The sequence below is a fragment of the Syzygium oleosum genome, unplaced genomic scaffold (assembly GCF_021117445.2).
Source record: "Syzygium oleosum isolate NSW1041296 unplaced genomic scaffold, Sole_v2.1 Sole_v2.03, whole genome shotgun sequence".
NCBI classification, from domain to species: Eukaryota; Viridiplantae; Streptophyta; class Magnoliopsida; order Myrtales; family Myrtaceae; genus Syzygium; species Syzygium oleosum.
Genome location: NW_026607487.1, coordinates 5,410,099 through 5,420,499, shown reverse-complemented (window position 1 = coordinate 5,420,499; position 10,401 = coordinate 5,410,099). Strand labels below are relative to the sequence as shown.

Genomic DNA, 10,401 nt, shown 5'->3' with positions numbered 1-10,401 from the left:
ATTGATATAAAGAGAAGGACAAGATCAATAATGACAACATTGACTAATTGAATTCTCCACATTTTAATATGGTAAGCTAAACTCTTAATGTAATGATCATTGGTGAACTGAATCCTTACGCTTGAATTCAATCAATTAAGTCCTCCATATTTGAAAAAGCTGCACTGAAGTCCTAAGGAGGTTTTTGTGGTTTTTCTCACACAATCGTGGTGAACGTGATTCCTCTCGATTTTCCTTCCCTCCTGCACAAGATCACAATCAAAATACTTCACCGTCCCATCAAGGTCAGTAAATTAATATCTTTCTTTCGTGCCTAACTGCATTTTAGGATTTGCTCAATCTAGCCTTTTAATGGTAACTTAAGGGTCTTGGGGGTAGTTTCCCATACAAGATTATTTTCAAATAGAGAGAGTTGTGCTAATTGCCACAAGAATGCGTGGTGTCCTTAACAAAGGCTGCATAAGAAGAATGTAAGATTTTTTACTTGAAAAATTTCAATTTTAAGATTTGATTGTATCTTTCTTTAAGAAAAAAAAGCATCGAGAATACAATTGATCCTATATATATAAAGTCGGAAGACTCGATTGATCGGTTGTCAAAATGTGAAAAGGTTCTCAATTAACCAAATCGAAATGCGGGGGTCTTAATTTGCGAACCAACATAAAGTTAAGGACTGATCAACAAGTAAGAAAGATGCGAATATCGGATTCGCAGGTGGTCGTCGTGTAGTGTGTTCCACTGTTCCCTCGGACTGTCTCTCTCTCTCCGTCGTTACTGGCGACTGCTTCACATTTATCTCTCTCTCCTCTCTCTACAGATCCAAAAGGCCGTCTAGAGAGAGAAAGCCCACCACGCTCAAGGCATACCCTCTTGATAAAGCTCCGACCTTGGTGGAAGAGAGAGAGAGAGAGAGAGATCTGATCGCGACGAAGAGGCGGCGGCTGCTTTCGAATTCGGCCCTCGAAGATGGTGACGAAATCGGAGGAGGACCAGCTGAACAGGCTGGAGGCCCAGGTGGACAACAGGGGCGGCGGCGCGTGGGAGTACCTCTGCCTCGTCCGCAAGCTCAAGGTGCGGCGCCCGGACAAGGTCTTGAAGCACGGGCTGGCGATCCTGAACGATTTCAAGAAGCGATCGGCTCTTGGGACCGAAGGTGGGTCTTTTCGAGATTATTTTATTTTTTTGTTTTTCAGATTGAATTTAGATGCAGTTTCAGTTTCTTGCTTGGGGGTTCGCTCGATTTTGATGTTTGATGGCGAAGAACTGTGCGCAATTCTTGAATTGTGAAATAACAATTTCTCAAAGTTGCGAAATTGTTATATGTGGATCATTGGGATCGTGGCGTTTCTCTTTCTTTTCCTTTGTTTCTGAAATCACAAGAGCTGTTTGATTCTTGCCCTTTTGTAGTTAGTTTTGTATGCGAGTTTTGGCGGTGAATTGGACCTTGTAAGTATTTGTTTAGCCAGTTACAAACCTCGGGAATGAGAATGTTTCCCCAGTTTGTTTAGCGCGGTATTCCCATTTATCTGGTCAAAAGGTGGAATTTTTTTAAAAAAAATTTGAAAGACTTCTTCACTAGGCTAGTCTTACCCCTTAGAATGCCTTTAAGTTTTCGGACTTCTTTCGTTGTAATCCTTTCCAGGCAACATAGTGAGTCAATGGCATGCCGTAAGACACTCTAGAGCTCATTTGGGGTGGAGATGACGAATGAAGATTGTTGCGGTTAAGCAAACAATGGCCATCGCAACTTGCAGAGTACAATAATTATCATTCCGCGAGGAGTTCTATAGGCATAGCATGTTGAAGTCTGCAGCTTGATCTCTCAAATTGCTGTTGCATATTAATGCCCTTGTAGCCTGTGAAATGATGCCAAGAGCAGGCTAGTAATTTTCACGGGCTTAGTCGAAAATGCAAGGTGCAACAAATGGAAAATGTCGTTTGGCAGTGCAGTTTATCCTCCCTATCTAGTTTACTAGCTATTTTGGCTATGTTACTTTTGAAGATCACGCACCCATTCGTGTATACTAGGAATAAACTGCTTTATGCTTACACGACTACAAATCAATGTACAAGTCTTCTATGTTTGGGAAGAAAACAAAAAAATGCTCAGAATTAGCTCTGTAATGCTGTAGACTTTGGCTTAGCATCTCTGGATTTGAAAGGAACTTCCTAGTTTATAAACTTGCTCAGTTGCTATCATTCTACCTTATTTTCCTCTGGACAGGTTCCTCGCTGCTCTTAATTGTTTATTAACAAAGCTAAGATCGAAAAGAATGCCGAAAATTAACTAGCAATCTTGATTTATGGTAACTCACCTTTGATTAAGTCTGATGGTGCTTTACGTGACAAAAATGTCAGCACTACGATTTGTGACTAATAAAAACATTTACGGTTTGATTGATTATTCTTTCTATCTTTCAATAAGAGGCATCTGCTGGTAATTTTTATCTAGCTATAATTTCATCCTTGAGTTGTGTTTGGTGTAATATATAGTTTGCTTTCCTAAAAGTAGCTGCCTTTTTCTCCTTGTTCTGATTCATATTCACCATACTTCCAAATGTAATATTATATTGTTCTTGTAGAATGGACTCTGTGCGAGCAAGTAGCAATTGCAGCGATGGACTGCCAATCCCTAGATGTTGCAAAGGTAGAAATTCTCTCTTTTTACTGGATCAATGTGTATTCGTCCTTCACATTAGCCTCTAGTATAATATTTGAGACTTTGTTCTGAGTATCTCTTGCTTGTGAAGGTCCTTTCCCTTCATGATGTTGTTGGATAGGTAGAATTTTATGATCTTTACATGTTAACATATGCTCTTTTATTATTATGTTATTACAGTAGACCGATGAACTTATTTTTTAGTTAAGCCAAAATCAACTCGCTGCTTGAACTTCAGTTATTTTGGTTAACTCTGCCTCATCACGTTTGCTTCTTACCTAAATTTCACCGGTTGTGTGTAATGAGGAACAGGAATACCCTTATTTTACTTTAGCAAATCTTCTTCTTCCTAAAATTGATGTAGTTTTGCCCAACAATCTTCTGCAGGACTGTATCAAGGTTTTGCGTAAAAGGTTTCCAGACAGTAAAAGAGTGGGTAAGTTGGACTAATCTATAGACTAGCTGATTTGTAACTGCTGAAAGTGTGGATCCAAATTCCGATGAAGTCGATCTTCTTACCTGATAGAGACAATGATCAGAGCCTTCGCCCCCAATGGGAGCCGCATGTTCAGTCACAGTGTTGTGTGTGAGCCAATTGTTTCCTTGGATGCTTTCTTTCATCCGACTCTTTGTGATTCAAAAATGCTATATATACTCCTTCTAATCATGCAAGAGTATCAGTTGAGCTCTTTGTGACGAAGTATAAGCCTTTTATCAAAAACATTGGAGGTGAGGGGTCGTAGAATGACGGCTTGAGTGTTACCGATGTCTTATCTGGGGGACTGCTGGGTGTTATCTCATTAGAGTTCTCAGATATAATTTGGAATATTTTATTTGCTAAAGCTATATTGAGTGTCATCTAATCAATTAGTCAGGGTTTTAGTGGTGATATTCCGGTACGAATGAGATGAACCGGAACTATGAGTTACGTAACTAGTTGATTTCATGAATTAGATGAAGTGATGAAAAGAGAGAAAACAAAATCCCAAGTATAGGAGAAATCATGATGAGGCAAATTGATACTTTTTCTTATCGTAAAATGTGAAAATTTTTAAGGAATGGGTAACAGAAGATAGTTAAGAAAAAGGGAGGAGAAGAAAAGCAACAAAAGATCATAACAATGGAGAAATAATATTTAACCAAACATTTTTCGACACATTGCATAGGAACTTGAAGTGGTAACACCACTTTATTGTTGCTAAACATATCCAAATAATTTTTTTTCTGGTCGTGTCCAAATAATATTGAACCAACCATTTTTTGACACATTTCATAGGAACTTGAATCGGTAAGACCACTGTAATGTTTCTTAACTCGTCCAGATTTTTCTGCTAATAATTAGCAGGTTAGCTTTTGAGAGAGGTCCAGCCCAATGAGGCTAGCACAATGAGACGGCTATCTATATGCCTTGGTTTACTGCTGTGGTTGATCTATGTATGTTCTGGAAGTAGCCTTAGCCTTTCGATTACGAGATTGATGAGGATGATGAGCGACAATGTCTCTATGGAAACTATCTGCTTGATGTGTCATCTTTGCATTGATGATGAAATAAAGATTACATATTTCCTTCATGATAAGGCAGATCTCATTGTTACTTCATCTGACGCGATTGAAAATGGGTTCACGATGTTTGCTCATTTTGTTATTTCAGTCATGTGATGTATGGGCTGTTTTGTAGGGAGGCTCGAGGGTATGTTGCTTGAAGCGAAGGGGCTGTGGGCAGAGGCTGAAAAGGCTTACTCAAATTTTCTAGAGGATAACCCTTTTGATCAAGTAAGTTTTGGCTCTTTTTTGTCGCAAATACTGCTATCCATTGAAGATTAATGAAATAATCTGCTTACTTAGTTATTTTTTAAATTGCAAAGTCATATGCTTCTATATCTGAATACTTCTCTCTCATAAAGGTAATACACAAACGGAGGGTTGCTGTGGCAAAGGCCCAAGGCAATGTCTCTACCGCCATAGATTGTCTCAACAAATATCTTGATACGTAAGAGACCATAACCTATAGATTATTTATCAGAGCTGGGGTGGCTTAATGCAACTTCATTTTTTCTATATTCCCTTTCTTGACAGATTCATGGCAGATCATGATGCTTGGAGAGAACTTGCGGAGATATACGTCTCCTTGCAGATGTAAGATTTTTCTGTACTAACTCAGAAGAAGATAAGGAGGCTACATTCGCATGTATTATGCTTCCAATTCCCGTGCTGATCTATACTGTTTTCCTGCCTTCATTAGGTATAAGCAGGCAGCATTCTGCTATGAGGAGCTAATCTTATCTCAACCAACAAATCCGTTATATCACCTAGCCTATGCTGATGTGAGTGATTTTTTCCCTTTTCTTTACTTTCTGAATAGTAACTATACTTGAAGTGGGATTTGCACCAGGGGTGAAGCAAACTTGGTACGATGTAGTATATCGTCTGTGCAAACCAGCGTATGACACCAGACCAGAATACTTGCTTGATGACATTCTCATTTCAATCAATAAATATCTTAATAAGGTGGTTCCTGAGTAGAGATTTGCTAAGACCCTTTTACAAACATTTATCTCGTAATGACAAACCCATTTCCTACATTGAGATCTATAATTTGAATCTTTCAACAAGTATCTTGTTTCAGTTTCGATGCTTTCTTTTATCATATTGGGAACAATTATTGCTCATCGATAAAGCTAGATATAACTGCCTTTTGGGAAAAAAAAAACAGGTGCTCTACACAATTGGTGGACTAGAGAACCTTCAGGCGGCTAAGAAATACTATGCGTCCACTATAAATTTAACCGGGGGCAAGAATCGAAGAGCACTTTTTGGTGTCTGCCTGGTGAGTTCTCGCGTCCTCCTAGAAAACTCGATTGTGGAGAAGCCTAATACTCCATCTTATGTGCATAAAATGGGCTTACTTTGTTCATGGTTCAATTTGTTTTCTAAAATTTTATTATGAATCACAAGGAACTGCCTTTCTTTTTTACCTCAGTGCACATCTGCCATCGGACAGCTTTCTAAAGGACGGAATAAGGAAGATAAAGAGAGTCCTGAGCTACAGTCACTGGCGGTGGCAGCTTTGGAGAAAGACTACAAGCAGAGTGCTCCCGACAAGCTCCCGTTGCTAACGTCTGCCTTAAAAAGCTTGAGAGTATAACTTCCAACATCAATGGAAGCTCTTCCATCAACGCCTGTGATCAGGAACCACAATGGGCCATGGGGGATTCGCACGGAGATTGGCTTGCAGGTTTAACTTATTTTACGGCTCATACCGTGGACGGAATTTTGATTGTTTTCATTGAAAGATATTTAGTACGACGATATATTCTTAGTATTTAAGGTGCACCTGTCATTGTATTGACATTTAGGATGCCTCAGTGGGTTGCAGTAATTTCTTTTCCCTCATTCCTTTGAACGTAGCTGTGTTCACATCTATTGTTGCTAAGTTTCCGAAAGTATTTCATCCTGCGTTTGATAAGATGCTCCTCCTTTGGTCCCCTTTTAAACCATGCTTATGCTTCTTGATGTGATTTATTTGTTCTGAGTCTTTAAGATAAAGATGTATAGGGACATTATTCTCATGTATCCTGCTATCTTTGTTTGTACAACCCGTGTACGACATGTTTTAATTCGGTGGATTGACACGAAGCGACACATTTTCTTTTGCTGGTCGATTATTTGGCTTATCTCAATTAAATCTCACGGTTATGATGTCTCAATATTAAGGCGAAGGTCACATACCTGGCCGGCACTCGATATGAGCTGCGGATGTACAAAGATGGGGTCATGCCTAATCTATGATTTAGGATTGAATTGTAAAGGTTAAAAATCTGCGGTCTTAAAATATTGAACTCAAATTTAAATTTGGCATCAAGATTAGTACGAGTACCATAAAAATCTTGTGACTCGACCGTCGAGCTTTATCATACAAATTGATGGTGCCACTAATCTTATTTCAAACATAAGAAAAGGTTATTATGCATTTTTTAAATCAGGAGTGTCGCGACCGACCTCCTGCTTTTTTTAACAAAAGAGGGGGGTCTCGCCTGGTACGTGCTAAGTCTAGGTTCGGGACTTAACTCGGGCTCTCCCAAGCCCATACCATATCGCGACTTAGGGTTTAAGTTTTTAACATGCAAGTGGTTTATATCAAGGAGTCGCCACTAATCGATTTGGGGTGGGTCGATTAGAAACCCAAATAGGGTGATGGGAGAATCACCCTATTCCTGCGAACCAGAGATTAACTGAATTCGGGGACTTGGTTACACTAGTTGGATAACTAATGCCCTTTCGGTACCTTTTTACCCTGTTCATTTCATGAAAACATTTGTCAGGTAATTTAGATTGATTTTAGGACCTTTCTTCTAACATGTGAGGTGATCAAGCGAGTGCATAATCAGAAACGATTAGCAGTCAAAAACACAATAATTCATGCAGCCTAAGGTTCCAACTTTAACTAAGTCAGATGACATTAAAAAACACAACAGTTCATGCAATTGTATTAAAAACATGCATAACAATATAACGGTAATAAAAATAACATGCAAAATACTACTGCGCAATCTCAGGCTTGTCTAATTTAAATATGGCAATTTATACAATTATAACAACATGCATAATAATACAACAATAAATTAAAACACTTAGATATATCACAATAATTTAAAAAAAAAGATCTTTTCTTTTTTTATTTAAAAAATTAATTTTTTTTAATTAATTTTTTTTTCGAAAAAAAAATATATATAATAAAAAAAATTGATAATAATACAGAAAAAGAAAAAAAATTGAAAATTTTTTTGAAATTTTTTTAATAATTTTTTATTTTTAAAATAAAATAATAAAATAATAATATAAATATTAAACCGGGTCAGGTCGGATCCGACCCGGGTCAACGGATCCGACCCAGGCGTTGACCCGAGTCGGATCAGCTGAACCAGGTCGGTCTGACCGACCCGGGTCAACGGATCCGACCCGGGCATTGACCCGGGTCGGATCAGCTGAACCGGGTCAGTCAGAACGACCCGAGTCAACGGATCCGACCGGGGCGTTGACCGGGTCGGCCGGCTCAACCGGGTCGACCAGAACCCGTGGGAGCACCACGGCCGCCGCCGGCGAAAAATCGGCCTCTCGCCGGCGGACCCAGACCGGCGCCGCCCCCAATTCAGCCCCTGGGACTAAAACCAAACCTCTCCACCCACCGAGGTCACCGTCCGACCGCCGTTCGCCGACCGGCGATCAAAACGAAAATTGGTTTCATTGAGAACTTTTGTCAAGCAGGTGGTGTGCGCTACCAAAAACAGCAAATTCTGACCTGTTCCGGCAAACCGGAGGATTCATTCGACCCAACCTACTTTCGGTGAGGACACACGGACGGCGGGGGACGACGGTATGGGCCGGGATTCGCGCGAAACGGCCGACGCGAGTCCCGGCCAAACCGAGCAGAACAGACGCGGTTCGGGCTGGCGGAGAGCTCACTGTCGACAGCGCGTCTGGGGGCTTTCCGGTTGATAGGGGGGCGACGGCGACGCGGCTGGGAACCTGCAAGAACCAACTCTCCTCTCTTTCTCTCTCTATTTTCTCTCTTTCTCTCTCTGTTTTTCTCTCTCTGTTTCTCTTTGAAATTGGCCGACCGACTCCTCTCCTCTCTTTCTCTGGTCTTTTATGGTCGCGGTACGAGCACGGCGGTCGCCGAAAGAGCTCTCAGTCTCTCTGTCTCGCTCAATCTCTCTCTTTCTCTCCCGGCTTCTCTCTGCTCTGTTTCTTTCGTAAAACGGCCGACCGGGCCTCTCTCTCTCTCTCCGGCTTTTATAGGCGGCAACGACGCGTCTCACCTGCTCTCGCGTCTGCATGACGACGGCCTGCACCGGCCTACGCCACCCCACGACTTTCGTGGCCATGGCAGGCCGGTGCAAAGCAGAGCAGAGCAGGGGGGCCGATTCAAAACAAACGCAGAGAGGAAGGAGGAGAGGATAAGGGAGCCGGGGAAACGGGGAGGACGGGACTGGCAATTAATGCCAATCCCGTCGGCGTGCTCCTTCGGCCTTCCTCTGGCCGGACAGCGACGGCGAGAAGCGGCACCGCCGTGCGTCACGCTTCCGTCGCGAACAGAGGCGAACAGGGGCAGTGAGAGCGACCGTGGACGGGGGAAGAAGGAAGGAGAAGGGCTGGGCCGGGCCAGGCCCAGCTCGCGCGGGTAGAAAAAGAAAAAGAAAAGTGGGCCGAGCCCACGCCGGGGGAAAGGAAGAAAAAAGAAAAGGGCCGGGTCGGCCCAGCCCCGACCCGGCCCGACTCGGTTTTTTTTTTTAAGGATTAATTAAGAAAATATGCTCAAATAGGCCCTATTAATGCAAATATACCTAATGCCTATATGCAATGCATTGAAATAGAAATATTTTTTGTTTTAGGAATTAAAGAAAATTAACTCCTAAATTTTGTGTAATTAATTTTTGGGCTAATTAAAATAGATGTCAACAGCTGCCCCTCTTTAAAGGTAAGCTCGTAGAGTTTGCGCTCGTAGAAGTTACATTCAAAGATAAAAATGACACCTAAATTTGGCCCATGCATGCTCGATAAATGCTATTTTTGGCGAGACTGGTGTCCCATTTTTATGATGCGATATAAGATGATGCATGCTAAAGCAAATAAAAACATACCTGGGGCTACTTACCTTGCCGAAGGGTAGAGTAATTCCAGATAATTGATATTGTGTGTCGAGGACCCGAACCTGTCTTCGGTCGCCTTGACGGGGGGAAATGGTTTGTCTAGGACCCGAACCTTTCTTCGGTCGCCTTGACGGGGATTGTTTTTGTCTAGGACCCGAACCTTTCTTCGGTCGCCTTAACGGGGATTGCTTTTGTCTAGGACCCGAACCTTTCTTCGGTCGCCTTGACTGGGGAAATCGCTTACCTAGGACCCGAACCTATCTTCGGTCGCCTTGACTGGATTTCTTTTGTCTAGGACCCGAACCTTTCTTCGGTCGCCTTGACTGGGGAAATCGCTTACCTAGGACCCGAACCTATCTTCGATAGCCTTGACTGGATTTCATTTGTCTAGGACCCGAACCTTTCTTCGGTCGCCTTTACTGAATGGACTTTGTCTGCCTAGGACCCGAACCTTTCTTCAGTTGCCTTGACTGACTGGATTTTGTCTTGACAAAGTACCTGGGGGTCCTCGCTCGAGGGTTTGATGGTTTGCCTGGTGGGTCCTCGCCAGCAGGTCTTGAAAAGACTCAAATAATGAGCACCTGGGGGTCCTCGCCCGAGGATTTGATGGTTTGCCCGGTGGGTCCTCGCCAGCAGGTCTTGAAAAGGCTTAAACGATGAGCACCTGGGGGTCCTTGCCCGAGGATTTGACGTGAACATGGGGGTCAGTCCCATGCTCAGGAGAGTGAACAAAGGGGTCAATCCAATGTTTAGTTGGTGAACAACAGGGTCACTCCAATGTTCAGAGGGTGAACAACGGGGTCAATCCGATGTTCGAAGGGTGAACAAAGAGGTCAATCCAATGTTCAGTTGGTGAACAACGGGGTCATTCCGATGTTTAGAGGGTGAACAACGGGGTCAATCCGATGTTCAGTTGGTGAACAAAAGGGTCAATCCGATGTTCAAAGGATGAACAAATGGGTCAATCCAATGTTCAGAGGGTACCATAACAATCGTAGGTACATGGATTTTTGGAATCAGGCATGGGTAAAATGTACTTACCTGGGCACGTTCCTGCCTCTTAAGGGCGTGTCCCCTGTCAGACAAGTTTGC

General features: G+C 42.4%; 1 protein-coding gene across 1 annotated transcript; it reads left to right on the top strand.

Moving 5' to 3' along the window:
• Window positions 1–809: 809 nt before the first annotated feature.
• Window positions 810–6,125, top strand: LOC115681021 (uncharacterized). The gene is made up of 9 exons (XM_030604876.2): window positions 810–1,153; window positions 2,583–2,647; window positions 3,047–3,095; window positions 4,338–4,432; window positions 4,564–4,649; window positions 4,736–4,795; window positions 4,902–4,983; window positions 5,373–5,486; window positions 5,640–6,125. Exons 1-9 carry the CDS (start codon window positions 967–969, stop codon window positions 5,802–5,804), a joined length of 903 nt encoding a protein of 300 aa, XP_030460736.1. The 5' UTR covers window positions 810–966; the 3' UTR covers window positions 5,805–6,125.
• Window positions 6,126–10,401: the final 4,276 nt, after the last annotated feature.

What these genes read in the sequence shown, in the direction of transcription:
- LOC115681021 (XM_030604876.2), top strand. Translation starts at nt 967, where the DNA reads ATGGTGACGAAATCGGAGGAGGACCAGCTGAACAGGCTGGAGGCCCAG. An exon ending in AATCCCTAGATGTTGCAAAG is followed by an intron (nt 2,648 to 3,046) that starts GTAGAAATTCTC and finishes AATCTTCTGCAG; the next exon opens with GACTGTATCAAGGTTTTGCG. An exon ending in TCCAGACAGTAAAAGAGTGG is followed by an intron (nt 3,096 to 4,337) that starts GTAAGTTGGACT and finishes GCTGTTTTGTAG; the next exon opens with GGAGGCTCGAGGGTATGTTG.